Raw genomic sequence first — 15395 nt, 5'->3', positions numbered from 1 at the left:
AAGCAGAAACAATTTGATACGGTCACAAGATGAAAGGCAATGAACTTTCAATTACATATAGTAGTTTACATTTTACAGAGTTTTTGAACTTTCTTCCACCCTGCATTTTCATATCTTTGGCTCATGCATTAAGCCAGGTTCCCATACACTTGTAACCTGTTCTACTTTTATACGTTGTCGATACCATCAATCATTGCCTTTTTAGCTTGGGAAAACTTGACGATATCTCTATTTACTGGTTTCATCATCTATCGTCGTGGTATTTGGAAGGTATACCTGCCTTTCTTGATCCATGACCATGACGACCAAGGAATGCTGTAAGTAAATTCTTACTCTTTCTGGCGTAATCTTGCATATCTAATGCTCTGTTTCTTTCCGGATTTATGGACATTGAAATCGCTCTCCGTGGCTCAGATGGACACTGTTATTATCCAAAAACATATAATATGATCACTTAGCATGAACCAACATTTTTTCTTCTCTACAAACATAATGCACTTGATTCAGCTACGTTGTTCACACTCTTCAAAAATGTCAGTGGGCACATGTCCGATCCTCAGAAACTTTTGACAGATCTAACACGTGTACAACAATATTGTGAAAGAGTCCCAGCAATATACCATGATAAAAGTTCTTACCCTCTGTTTAATATTGGAAGTGCTGGGTGAAATTGATCTGCTTACAGCGGATCCAAAACGAATGAGAGGAGAAACTGATCTATTAACAGATCCAGAACGCTTGAGACCAAATTTAAGTGGTGAAACTGATCTTTTCCCTGTTTCATTATCAAATATGTTAATCGAGTTTATCTTCTGCATACTGATAACGTAAAAAAAAATAAAAAAATTATACTATCAGATCACCTAAACCATAACTACTAAGAAAAGTAGGATTAGTAACATGGAAAATAAGGCCCGATTACCTCATAGAATATGCTAACAATTGTAATAGTGCCAAAAAAGAAGAAGAAGGAAAAAGTGCCTAAAATGCCCTTGAACTATTGGAAAAGGTACGTCTTTCATCCAATCTATTGAGATTAAAATGCCCTGACAGATACCTTTAGGTCCAAAAATGACCTTTTCTTTAACGGTAAAGGGCATTTTAGGCCAATAGATGAATGAGGAGCATTTTTGTACAATTTTCAATAGTTTGAAGGCATTTTAGCCCCTTTTAACAGAATTTTAATTAAATAATTTGAATAATTTTTTAAAACATGTGGCGGCTATCTATTGGTTACAATTTAATTATTTAAAATTAATTATAAATCAAATTTTATTTAACAAAATTTTAATTAAATAATTTGAATAATTTTTTTAAACACGTAGAGGCCATCTATTGCTTATAATTTAATTATTTAAAATTAATTATAAATCAAAATTTATTTAACAGAATTTTAATTACAACAACAACAACAACAACCCAGTGAAATCCCACAACATGGGGTCTGGGGAGGGTAGAATGTACGCAGACCTTACTCCTACCAAGGTAGGACGGCTGTTTCCTAGAGACCCTCGGCTCAGTAAAAGCATAAAATGCATAAAAAATGTTAGATAAGAATAGAAAATTAAAAGCTTTATGAGAAAAACAACAAGCAAATAACGAGTAGATAACAAATAAATACAAATAAATAAAGACTAATAACAAATAACGATTAAATAAATAATGAAAGCGTCTAAAATTGAGTAATCAAAGCATAGAAAGTAATAAATAATAACAGAGATAACAGAAGTCAGAAGTGAAAGCGCTAGAGATCGTAATGCACTACTACACCTATGAATAGAGAAGAATAACGAGACTATGAACTAGCCTTCTACCCTAATGTGGGTCCTCCACACCCTCCTATCTAAGGTCATGTCCTCCGTAAGCTGTAACTGCGCCATGTCCTGTCTAATCACCTCTCCCCAATACTTCTTCGGCCTACCCCTACCTCTTCTGTAACAGAATTTTAATTAATTAATTAAAAAAATTACGAGGACTGTGTCTATAAGTTAAATTCTTTTGAACTTCGCTGAGTATACCTAAGAAGTTTAAGTTGTACTTACCAACTTCTTTGGTGGATGTAAATGAGAAGTTAAGAGGATTTGGAGAAGCATCTGTCCATGAAATTTTGGAATGCTTTTTCCTGTGTCAATTTTAAATTGTTACTAATTTTGAAGACCAAAAAAAGGTTATAAAGAGTTTTAATTTATTGAAAAACCTACATGTACTTTGGTTTAGATGGATAAGGCTTTGATTGTAGAGCTTGAAAAGGATGAGGAAAACAATCACCTAATGCCAAGAGAGAAAGAACCAAAGAAAGTCATTAAAAGAAGAACTATAAAAGGGTAAAGATTTAAAGAATTCGGCAAATTGTATGACTGCCATATTTGAAAGTTTAAATTGTTAGAGAGAGTACACTTTGATTTTATTTAATTACATTATGTTTTAACTTGCCTTCTCATAAATTGTCTGGTCTTCGTCTCATTTCAAAGTTTAAGTTGTCAAAGATATGATTAAGTATGTGAAAAATCGAGCTACTTCTGACGACTTAGAACTTTTATACTATGTTAACCAAACTCTTCAAAAGCATTGCCGAGTATGCATGTGTCGGATCTGATAGCATTTTAGGAGGATCCGATACGAATGCTCGAGCAATATAATTTTTACATGATATGATCACACGGTTCAACAAAATTCAAAGGCGCTAAGAGAACAAGAATATGACAAATAATGTTACCATGCTTAGGTATCTGCAAGTCCTCTTGAGGACACAAATTGTGCTCCTTATTTCTTTGTCTAGGTTTTGGAACTGCAGGCTGTGTCTCTGCAGCTGCAAAATGTGAACATTGAGTAAGAAATTATTGTAATCGGGAGGCGGATTCAGAATTTGAAACTTATGGGTTTCTATAACAACCTCAAGTTAATATTATATAATTATAATAATTGGATTCACAGTCAAATATTTATGAATATTTAGTAAAATTTCTTAATATATATACAAGGTCTGAAAAAAATTATTAAATTCACGTGAACCTGTAACCAACATTGTAGATCCGCCCCTGAATTTGTAACATAAATATAATACTAACTAAGAGGAAGGAACAAGATAATTGCCTGAATTTAGGTAACGCTTATGTTGCTTTGGGGTCACAATTATCAAAGATTGTTGTAAAAGGCCACTTCGATCAACAATTTCTTGGCATGTTTGCAATTTCTAATAAAAAGAATTAACACAAAAAAGAAAATGACAAGTTAGGAGACTCATAATTCTTCCTCTATACATAAATTTTAGTAATAGAGAAACTAATTGTTTATAATAATATTGGATTAAGACGGACTTAAATAAAGCAATAAGGACAATAAAAGGTTTATATAACCGATTCCATTAACTTGAGATTGAGACATACTTATTATCCTTGATTAAAGCCACGAGATACGTACTCAAACTAATGACCAAATCGAACAATTTAACCTTAGTTAAAACCTAAGGTGAGAAAACATAACGCTTAACCATTGTTTAAGTGGTAAATGAGTATATAAAAGACACGTCTTTAATTCTCCGATTTAGCATAAATACTGAGTGTGAGTAAATTTTTACCGTATCAGATTACCTAAAAGAGTAATTACAAGTAACCGTTCATAAAAAGTAAGATGGTTAACCTCAAAACTAAGACTCATTACATGCTACACCATGTTTACATACATAAAAAAATCTTTATACTACCACTATAACAACAACAATAATCAGTACGCCATAGTCCCAAGCAAGTCGGAATTGATTATATATATGAATCTTTTACACTATCAGTATATATAAGTTAAATATTACCTGTTCCATGCACGAAAATCGAAGCTTGGTTGTAGAAAATTCATCAACTTTTTCATCCAAGAAGCTATTTAATTTACATGCCACAGAGCCCAAATGGTCCACACTGCTAACTAGAGCTTTACTCACATAATCTTTCAGAGTCTCTATCACTCTGTACACATTTTTAACCCAAAAAAAAAAAAAAAACATACAAAAAATTGATTAATAAAAAAAATTTCCAAGAAATAATTCAATGAGAAAGGGAATTACTCACAATGTTTTGTGTTCATTTTCTTCATAAGATGATTCAAAATATTCAGCAGCAGAGTACAACTGTTTCCTTAAATTCTTCAAGTCCTAAATTGCCAAATAAAAACAAAGAGTTTTAAGTTATATACATTGACATTATACACTATCAACCAAAAATTAGCCTGCTAATTAGAGGCGGAACCAAGATTTAAAGTTTATGAATTTAACTTTTCACCAAACATGTAGCTCGTTTTAGTTATTGAATTCGTAATTAAAAGTATGGGGTCTTAGCAAAACCTATTGGAATCGTCTCAATGTAGCTCCATGTTGATAGGTAACTCTTGGTATCAAGACTCGTATATAATCTAGATAATAAAATGAGAACCTTTCATAACAAGTTAAATTCAATTAATAGCGTAAAAATTATGTACAAAGTCAATGCATATAGCAACCTCCATTTATACCATAAAAACAAAACCAAGATTCATAGTATATTTTATCACATAAACATGGATACAACCAAATCTTTCTATAATAACATTTTATTATAATAATGTCAAGTTTTATTTGAAATCGATTAATTTTTCATGTTATGTTATATTGTACGTTTCCTACAATAACAACAACATAACAATATAATCTTACAAGTGGAGTCTCAAAAGGATGTTGTGTACATAGACTTACCCTGCCCTGCCGTATGAAGGTAGAGGGCTATTTACAATAGACCCCAAGTTAAGTAAGGCAAATCAAGAAATACAGTAGTGAAGAAACTATATAGAAAATAATGAAGAAAAGAAACAATAGCATACAAACAATACGATATATTATAGGTTCTTTGTAACAACATTTTACTATAATAGTAAAAAAATAAATAATCCAAACGCACACGTCGTTACAGAGAGATTTGACTATAAATTGTAATGGAGAAATTAAAGCTCCTACCTTTAAACTATCAGAGAATTGCAAGCTATGCTGCATGAAGATTTCATCATAGTTTGAACCTTCTTGAGGACCATTTGCTCCACAAAATGGATTCTCATTTCCCATGTTTAGATTATAGTATGTTGATTCTTCTTGAAAATAACAAAAAAAACAGAACAGAGCAAACTGCAAATATAAAGGATAAAAGATTCAATATATCCAACAAACTCATAAAAAGTAAAATAAAAATTCAAACTTTTTTTTTCAAACCTGATATTCAAAACTGAAGAAGAAAGAAAGTGAGAGCAGAAAAAGGGACAAAAGATCATCAATAATACAAGTGGTGGGAAGTGATGTGTGAGAGACAGAGTTGTGGGGTAGCAAGAATCTAAAAGGATGGGCTCATATATACTAAGATTAAACTTACGGATTTAACACAATTCAATAATTTTAATCAGACTAAAGTCTTTGTGTTAAAGAATCACTTGATGTATAAATAATTTATTTATAACTCAACAAGCAAAAAAGTAAGACTAGTTCCCAACCGCAGCAAAATAAGGTTTTTTGCCTTTATCAATACCTATTTTTGTGTTCTCCTTAAGAAGATTTATGAGATGCTATTTTTCTAGAGTTCTACTCTTCAATTTAAAAGAAGACGATTAGTCATAGTTCATGATTCATAAATATAAAATTTTGAATCCGCCTTTAAAAAGAAGTGAGGCATGCTTCTAAAAGGTAAGAACCAATTGTCCACCTACATGCTTTTAACATTTAGTGTCACATTCATGGTTGTAAATGTTTTGCCTTGTTGTCAGGGTAGCTTGTTTTTTTCTTTTTCCCTTCTCATATAAAACAATAGTGATTGATCCTTAACATATATATTGTTCGTCTTAGCTCAATAGACCTTCAGATATTTATCTGAATAATTTTTATGAATTTATTTTTTGGGCTACGTTACATTAAGTTAAAAATCGGACATATCATTTGAGTGTGTGTTTTGTTTTACACAACATTTTACTTTTCGATAGGAGATTTTCCTTTACTTGTTGTATTTACCTCCTTTAGAAACTTTATAGCCTAAAAATTTATTAATTTTTGTCCATTAATTATCATAGATGGAATTAAGATTTTGAATTTATAATTTTCAATCTAGAAAAGATAGCTTATTGAGTCCTAGATTAATAACTCTTTTTATACACTAAACTTCTTCTATTTAAGCTTTGAATTATTTTCGGAATAATTTAATTTCTTGGTAATGTAGTAAGGAAAAGAAAATCAAAAGATATCTTTGTTTAATACTCTTTGTCTCTACTTTCTTAAAGCAGAAAATATGCAGTCTAATTTGTCTGTTTTGGAAGAAAAGTTCCAAAATAGACTATGTAGGCTATGCTATGTATTGTCATGTTTAAAATTTGTGGTTAGGTGGAAAATTTAATAATTTATAATTTAGAATTATTGGATGTTGGTGTTTTTTTAGTAGCTATTTAATTTTGTGTATTGGCATATTAAAGTACATAATTGATTCTATAACTACTACACTAAAATAATTGAAGAAAAGAAAGAGTCTTTTATTAAAGGTAAAGCTACAAAGGTTACAAGAATGTAAATATAGCATTAAATTGGGTACAAATAAGTCAATCATTCAGATTTGGAATTAATAATAACGCTCAAGTTTTCTTATTAGTACTCTCCTACTACTTATTTTTTGATTTTATTTTTTATCTGTTATTTTTCGAGGATCTTTCAAAAATAATTTTTAGCTTGTGAAATTTTACTCGATATGTTGATATAATACATAGCATCTTTATTTTTTGGAGAACTTTTTTTTATCAAAATACATGAACGGCTTATTATCTATATCAACACTTTCTAAATAAGTAATTATTTATTTATAAATCAATTTCACCACTTAATACTTATCTCTTCTTTTTTTTTCTTCGTGATATAAGGGTATCCTATTTGCTTGTTGAAAGAAAAAGATAACTTTATTTGTGAAAAAAATAAAGGTGGTCACGGACACTACATTAACGAAAAGGACAATGATAGGATATGATTAGCTAATTGCAATTATATGGCAGTTGAGAATTATTTTTCATACTCTTATTATAGCTGTAAATATTTATTCATTAATTAATGTTTTCGTTGCGCCTATTAAGTGCATTTCAAATTTTCAATCCTGAAATTTACAACAATGATAATATACCTGGTATAATCATATATGTAGAGTTTAAGAAAGATTACATGCATATTTTATTTTTATTTTTAAAATAAAAAGATTAATTTTAATAATATCAGTTAAAAAAATTATTATCAAATAGAACGACAAGAATAATATAGGAAGGAAATATTTCCAATACAGCGAAAGACTACCTACAATATTGCCATGTTGAAAAAGTCAAGTTTATTTTGGCTTCATTCTCACATTTCTTTTACGTGCTGCAATTAATGTTGACTTATTTGGTTAATGATCAAATTACAATTAAATATGACACCGACAGCACGTGAGATAAATCACTAATCTTTATGTTTTGTAAATGCTCACTTTTCAAGATTCTTTGGAAAAAAAATTGGAGGAAGCTGAACTTATTATCAACAACGTTTTGGTTATAAACTTTGTTAATTTTTCTGAAACAAATTAAGGTTATGACATCAATTATCATCAACGATTATCACCATAATACAAATTCAAGGTATCAAATGAACAGGTTAAGCCAATTAACCTGCCATAATTTTACTTGGGCTGAGGTAGTCTAAGTCAAGATAAAGGCTAAACATCGAGTCATAGCTCAACCCAACCTACTCATACCTAGTGATAATTTATTTATTTATTTTCTCTACTTCGTTTAATTACCTAATAAAACTTCTTAATATATCAAACCAAAAAAATATTCTCAGAACAATATCAGATTTAAATTGTAGACTAAGCACCAAAACCAAAAGGAGTACCTTCAGAACAAATAGTTAAGATACAAATACTAGTCCTGGTAACACATCCTTTTCATCATCATTAATTCGTAATAGAGGCTTAAAGGAGTTGTAATTCAATCAAAGCAACAGAGAAGTTCCAACTACTGAAAATTCAGTATTATGTTGAAATCACAAAAGGCGCTGAGTGGCATATCTTCTCAGACGATTCGCTCCAACTCCCTTGCGTAGCTGAGGGTTTGAGTAATGAGCTGAAGGGATGGAATTTCCTTGCAAGGCACGGAATCTTTTACTTTCTGGAAGATGATAAACCCGTCTTTGATCTCCCACTCGGGATGCTCCTGCACAACACCTCTGATTAGATAATTTCGAGGAGAAGAAAAAAAAAACACGAGCACGTGCTGATATCAATCAGCCTTAAAAGCAAATAATTGGTTAAACTGTAAAACAAGAAAGGAGCACCCCTTCTTTTATTGGTTTGGTCCTCGAAAAGGAAGAAACGGTGGGAACACCGATATCAGAGATTTCGGGCCTATTATCTTAGTGAATGCCAAGCTACAATACTAGACAACTTTTGTAACAAATTTTACTTCGATTACCAGAAAATCAAAAAACAGGGAGAGGGAGACAAGGGAACGCAGTTTACCTTCTCAACATATTGAAGCAGTTCTTTATCCGATGAGAACAGCAATATTTGCCGAGCATCACTAGTTGAAAGACGGTCATATGCCTTCTCACTGCATCCAGCTATCTCATCCCTATAAATGACAGGAGTAGTTGGCACCATTTCAATCTACAGACTAAAATGTAAGATGATAATACAGTTGGATACAATAAGATTTCTAAGGTGATTGGCCAATAATACACTCACAACAGCTATGCATATGTATGCATATACTTTTTTTATCAGTACATAATCTATGTATAAAATGTACCTAGGAATATGGGCAAAATGAGAGAGCTTCTTGACAATGCGGTTAAAAATTAAAGAAACATGGGATTCTAGAAGGCATATGAACGTACATTCACTCTGTCCAACTTCAAAAAACCAGACTAGTGGATTTATATTCAATTTAGAATAAACCAGACTTAATCCAGTTCATGTAGCTTAATATAGGTAAAAAACTGAAGTACTAAATATGCATGAACATGTGTGTGCACCCTTATTATCCCCTTAACATATAATGTCATATAAATAAACTAAATGTTAGTAAAACTACCATTGGGTGCAAAACACAAGTCACTAAGGTTTGACAAAGAACTATGCAGAAGTTAGAGGAAAGACTGGAAAACTGGCAGAAACAGCATCTCTCCATGGGTCCCAGATCGACACTGATAAACAATATTTTCATTTTGAGAATGTTAAATGGCATTATAAACAAAGAAATACACCAACAGTGAACTCTCGTAGTTACATCAAAAGTATAGAGGGAATGTCAAAAAAAATCTAAACACCTATCTCCCTCTTAAACTATATAAAAATAGGGCGATGTCCCCCCCGGATCCTTAGGTACAGTATGGATACACCAAAAGTAAAAGGTCACTAAACAGTTCAACTTAATGCTTTGGAATGAGATGCTCTTGTTTTCATAACATCTCTGATTTCTCTCCCTCCATATTGTCCACCAGATGCAGGCAGGGACAATCTTCCATCTCTCCATGTGTCCTGACTAATTTCCATCTCTATTCCAACATGCTAGAACTTCTGCAGTATTCCTAGGCATGGTCCAGCTAATACCCCTCATGTTAATGAAAAATTTCCATAGTTTCTCAGTCACTCTACAGTGCAAAATGGATGGTTTATTGTCTCCGTCTCATATTCACGAAAAAAACATCTGGAGCATAACTGTCTTCCCCTTTTCATTAAGTTTTCCTGAGTCAAAACAGCTTGTCTTGCAACAAGCCATGTGAAACAGACCACCTCATGTGGTATCTTCCCTTTCCAGATCATTTTCCAAGGCCACAGATAAACAATATTTTGGAAAGCATCCCAATATATTTCATCTCTATATTTCCAAACTATTCCTACGAAGGTGTTAAACACCTGCTCGACAAAATCAGAAGGAATTTTCTTTGGGAAGGATGTAGTACACAACACGAGTTCCATTTGGTAAAAATGAGACAGTTCTACTGCCCAAACGGCAAGGAAGATTATGCATGTAAAACCTTGCTATATACAACAAGTGCTTGCTGATGAAATCGTCGTGGAGGTACTGTAATGGAACACACACCTTTGGGGACCAGTAATAAAATATGGGGATAGCAGTTTCTGGCACACCAAGATCTCCTCTTCACCTCAAAGAGTTGGGCCCCGGAAGTTTATAGCAAAATCATGGGAGGAATTTTGTAAATACACCCAACTAAAAGCTGGTAATGGTGATATTATCAGATTCTGGAAAGCTAAATGGCTACACAGCCACTCCTTGCAGGAGGATTTTCGTAATCTTTTCTTTGGCCACAACCCACTGTCCATTATGGGTATTTGTAGAAATAGAAGCAACCGAAATCTTCCCTTCAGGTGGAATTTTCATGATTGGGAACTGGAGGAGCTGACAGATCTACTTACAAGACTGGAAGGTGTTAGACTGTTTTCAAATGTAAAAGACTCAGTCACTTGGAATAAGAGTAGGATAGGAATATTTTCAGTTGAGTCCTGCTACCTACAGGAACAGAAGACCAATAGCATCATTGAAGAATGGCCATGGATGCTAACATGGAAAATCAAAATTCTGACAAAAGTTGCATATTTCAGCTAGATAACACTTCAAAGGGGGATGTCTAACACATGAGAATCTAATCAAAATGGGCGCTTATATGTCAGCAGCAGATGCTACGTGTATCTGCAACAACCAGAAGACTCTTGTGATTTATTTTAGCATTGTGCAGTTGCAGCTGACATTTGGAGTATGCTCCTGTCTTTTTGGGGAATATTAGGTCATGCCCTACAGTATTATGGACACTTACAAAAGCTGGTGCCAATGGTGTAAGGTAATTATATAAAAAAAAACTGGCAGACAATCCCAATTCCCAGCTACCATTTTTTGGTGCTAATGAATCGAAAGGAACAACAGATGCTTTGAAGGATTCTCTTTGCCCACCCATCTTCTAAAACCGAAATGCCTCATAAACATTTTTGTTGGAAAAAACAATATACTGTAAATAACTTTTTTTTACCAAAGAAAATGCTGTAAATAACTTTGGTTTGACTTTGTTAGCTCCCTAGTAAGCATGTAGGAAGATTTCTGTATTGAAATATTTTACTTTTGCTTGTAATTTTCAGCTAGTGGATGCAGTCTTAACGAAATTTTGTTGTACCTGATTAAAAAAAAATGTAGATGTAATTGGAATTTCAATCACAGTAACTGTCTGCCATGTTAGATTCATCGTTGGACCTTGCTACCATGCCAAAATCTCCAGTGTATTGATATTTTGTCAGCTTTGGTTTTATATTTTAACTTAGTAGTGCAAGGAATAAGGAAAATTACGGAGGAGGAGAAAGATGAATTTATATATCTAATTAGAGTCCTATATTTCTAACTTTCTTTATGTTGCTTGGAATTGAACAATTTCTTCAGAAAGTATTTCCCGTAGATCTAATTAATCCTTAAAATATCTAAACAAAATCAAGCAATAAGTGACCCCACTAACATGATTGTAACTTTGCCAGCGGACATAAAATATTAAGGTTAGCCAACAACAATCCAACAAAATGTTCCTAAGGAAATTCCTTCCCAGGCACCAGAGAGAAAGGAAAATTATGAGTGAAACAAAATAAATTTACCTGACAGTCTTTGCAAGCAGATCCATGAAATAAGCATACGTTGCATCAGGCACAGTCTGTCGTGCAGTCAACACCCGGTGGTAAGCCCCTTCCATGAAGGATTGCTCTAATTCGACAGCATGCTTTATACATGGGTTGTCCAAAGCACTTGGAGAAAGTAACTCAAGTTCGGTGTGGAATTCAGCAATCCTATTCTGAACAAGGAGCCGCAGAAGATTGAGACCTAAGATAGGGTATTCCTGTGGGGAAGCTGGAAGACGGCCACTGCATCACAATAAATAGGAGAGGTGCACCTTTTCAGTTTAATTGTCATGCATACCAGCAAGTCTTACTATGACAAGGGCAAAGATGTCACAAGAATAACTAGAACGCCATAAATATACCCCATCCCAACTATACCCTAAGACAGTTTTTCCCTCACCCTAAGTATCAATTAGTTGAAATTGGGGTTCCAAAGCTAGCAGAAAAATAGGAAAGCGATCTAGCTAATAAACTCTGCCACACTATATATACGTATTTCCCCTTTTCTCAACTAAGTATAGAAGAATGAAATGACATATGTAAATAGAGCTTGAGAAATAGTTACCATGCATCTGTGTAATAGGGTTTTAGCTGAAAGAAGTCCCTCTCAAAAGCATCTTGGTCTTCCATCTTCACAGATAAAACAACTGCATGCTCGTAAATATCTCCTGTGAATTGTTATACCATTGAACACTATTAGTGTGATTGCGTGAGAACCATAAACTTTCACCAAGCTCCAAATATGCATGGCTTAAATCAATCACATAGTATTAGTGAGCCAACAATCTCGAGAATAAGCAAACCTGAAGAGTATAACAGACTGATATCACAGGCAATCAAGTATTATCCTTCCAAATACAATATGCAATGTCTTTCTTAACAAGACCTTGATGACAATTCACTTAAATTAGTATTCTCAGCTAAGAAAGGAACACAGAATTTAAATTTTTCCAACTATAATTGGTCTTAGGTTCAGCAACTGCAGGATTCACTCGCCCTGTGGCAGATGTTGGTTTATATAATAAGGTAATGAGATTTTTTTTTAATAACCGAGAAATCTCAGAGGGTCACTAGAATATGGCTCGAATCATGGTGGATAATGGGCTCGGTCCTCTACTCTTCTCCACTCAACTGCCAGGCTTTGTCTGCCGCAGAGTTTGAGCACGTGATTTGCGCCTAACCCGCACATTATGAGTTGTGCTCTGACCACTAGATCAAAGCCCGCCCAGGCAGAAGGTAATTTTATTGAAGCTACTACCAACAAGGTACTGCAAAAGATACAAAGAGAATTATAACTGTTCTAATTCAACTTTTAGCTCATTCACTCTAGGAAAATAGATGAGGATTCACATATGCACCCAACGGTCCCTTCTCGATACCAACTCAGTGGGTTAATTCTTGAAATCAAAACAGAAAAGAAAAAGGGAAAAAAGAAAATTAATAATAATAACAAAAAGAAGCAAACAAATTTTTGTCTTTCCTAGAGTAGCAGAAATACACTGAAAATGGCATCATGTCATCCCACCTAACAAGGAGAAACGTGCACTACATTCGATGACCCCATGGAATACAATACATGTCATTCATTATTGAAGAATATTTTCTATTTTACTTTTAATAAGGTAACAAACGCATCAAAAAAAATTCAAACAAACTATTCCTTTTCCTAGTTTGCTCAGCATGACTGCCTTTGCATCACACTTTCAATTGTAGAGCATATGACATATTAGTGGAAGAACTGATCATTGTAGCTCACTAGCTCCAAGATAATGTACTCAAAATCCATAGACACACAATCCGCGACCAACCACCAGCACCTTCAGAAGCAATTAGGGAACATAAATGAAACAAAAACAAGATAAATAAGAGTGCAGAACATTACTTGCAATTGTCAACTCATGGATGGCATTAGATGTTTCTTGGAATAGGGGAGGCAAGCTTGTGAATGCAGTCAGAAGAACCTAAAATGTCAAAATAAAATAACTCAAAGTTATAAAAAATGTTACCACAATTCAACAAGGTAGAGAAGTCTTTTATCATGAAAAATAAGAAAATACAAGGTAGAAAAGTCATTGCTAATATCTTGAATCTCACAAAGACAATATACATTTGGTACCTTATCAGTTCAGTCAATCAACCATGTCACAATGCCAAAATTAAAGGTCAGATCTATTGACTCCTTTATATATGTTCCGCTTTGTGTGGGTCATCTCATTCCAATACTCAATTAGAATTTCCCTAAAACAAGAGGTTCTCTACATCTCGCACTAATCAGACGATCAGTACAGCTTGTTACAAGGCCTGTCGTAAAATTTATCTAGCCCTCCATTTTCTCCTTTTGTATATAAGGGCAAACACAAGATAGGATCAACTTTGTAAATTGAATATGTCTCTCATTTGAAGCTTTTTTAGGTTCAAGCATTCTATTTGATATATAGTATATTGTTATATCATCTCATACCAAGGTAAATCTTGAAGCAAGTTTCCTAAGCTGTGTAAAGATAATAGTTATGACTTCATGTTAAACAGTTACACAACATCGACACAATTACCAAAGTATAAGCTTGAATACGATGATGAAGGTTATCATAAAGAGAAAGATTTTTATAACCGAGAAATTCCCCGAGTGTTAATTGGCCCACCCTTGTTGGGGCACAAGTTTGACACTCGGGGTAGTATGTGCCCATCCCTCTGCCCTACTACTTAATACCAAACTTTACTCCTCAACAGGGTTCGAATTTGTGATGTGTCCCTGACATACATCTAACATTGTACTTCCTTTACATTGAATCAAAGCCTTGGGGACTATATTGGAGAGAAAATTTTAAGGCGTCAGAACAGAAATCATTTGATTATGGTAATTGGTACATTTCATAACAAGAGCTAAATTCTGACAACACCAGCTTAGGCTTTGCATAAGTTTGAGCTATGGTATTGATATCAATTAACTTGAGCTGAGAGACAGCCTATTGCAAGTATCAATATCGTTCCTAACAAAATGGTCAAATATAAAGATATAAATCGTTGTAATTATAAATCATTGTAATTATCACCATAAAAACGCAATGCTTAAGGCAATTGATGAGTAACACTTCTAACCATACCACATTTTCATAAAGTGAGCAAAATTTAGAACAAAAAGCTAGGGTTTTCCACGAGTTCGCCTATGGTATATCATATTGATGCGATTACCTTGAGCTAAAACAGTAGGTTATTACAAGCATTCAAATCGTTACACATAAAATCGGCATACAAATCATTATAATTATCACCACAAAAATGCGATACTTGAGCCAATTGAAGAGTAGAACTTCTAATCATGTTACATTTTCATAGAGTGAGCAAAATTTAGAACATAAATACTAGGGTTTAAACGAGTTTGAGCAACGGTAGATGATGATCTGATGCGATTACCTTGAGCTGGGAGAGTAGCCTAGTGCAAGTATCGAAATCGTTACGCACAAAAGCAGCTTTAAATCGTTCGAAAATCTGTGAAACCTCTGTAAGCTTTGGATCCATGTTCGATCTCTGTTCAGAGCTTTTTCGTCTCTGTCTCTGTAAAAGGATTCTCTTCTTTCTCTACAAGAAAACGGAGGAAGGGGAATAGATGATTTTCGTTGGCATTTATAGAAGGGGCCTGAAAGCCCACCGAAGAAGATTTCGTGGGCTTTGAGTTGGGCTGATCAATCTAATGGATGTGGGCCTAATGTC

General features: G+C 33.6%; 2 protein-coding genes across 5 annotated transcripts; both read right to left on the bottom strand.

Moving 5' to 3' along the window:
- Positions 1–32: 32 nt before the first annotated feature.
- Positions 33–5644, bottom strand: LOC129890194 (protein ABIL3-like). 4 transcript variants are annotated; one of them, XM_055965753.1, is made up of 10 exons: positions 5538–5644; positions 4979–5143; positions 4062–4144; positions 3809–3959; positions 3094–3193; positions 2717–2809; positions 2202–2268; positions 2043–2122; positions 639–775; positions 33–421 (listed from the first exon to the last, which is right to left on the bottom strand). In XM_055965753.1, exons 2-10 carry the CDS (start codon positions 5081–5083, stop codon positions 245–247), a joined length of 993 nt encoding a protein of 330 aa, XP_055821728.1. In that variant the 5' UTR covers positions 5084–5143; positions 5538–5644; the 3' UTR covers positions 33–244. The 4 variants fall into 4 exon arrangements, with proteins under 4 accessions (XP_055821728.1, XP_055821729.1, XP_055821727.1 ...); XM_055965754.1 differs by lacking the exon at positions 5538–5644 and adding an exon at positions 5228–5415 and having other exon boundaries at positions 2208–2268; XM_055965752.1 differs by lacking the exon at positions 5538–5644 and adding an exon at positions 5228–5411.
- A 2234-nt stretch (positions 5645–7878) lies between these two features.
- On the bottom strand, positions 7879–15290 carry LOC129890193 (26S proteasome non-ATPase regulatory subunit 8 homolog A). Its single transcript, XM_055965751.1, has 6 exons — positions 15099–15290; positions 13567–13645; positions 12250–12352; positions 11664–11927; positions 8529–8640; positions 7879–8223 (listed from the first exon to the last, which is right to left on the bottom strand). The coding sequence occupies exons 1-6, from the start codon at positions 15201–15203 to the stop codon at positions 8083–8085; spliced, it is 804 nt and encodes a 267-aa protein (XP_055821726.1). The 5' UTR covers positions 15204–15290; the 3' UTR covers positions 7879–8082.
- Positions 15291–15395: the final 105 nt, after the last annotated feature.

The sequence above is a fragment of the Solanum dulcamara genome, chromosome 5 (assembly GCF_947179165.1).
Source record: "Solanum dulcamara chromosome 5, daSolDulc1.2, whole genome shotgun sequence".
Lineage (NCBI taxonomy): Eukaryota > Viridiplantae > Streptophyta > Magnoliopsida > Solanales > Solanaceae > Solanum > Solanum dulcamara.
Note: the sequence above shows the minus strand (reverse complement) of the source record. Positions and strands in the feature narration are given on the sequence as shown.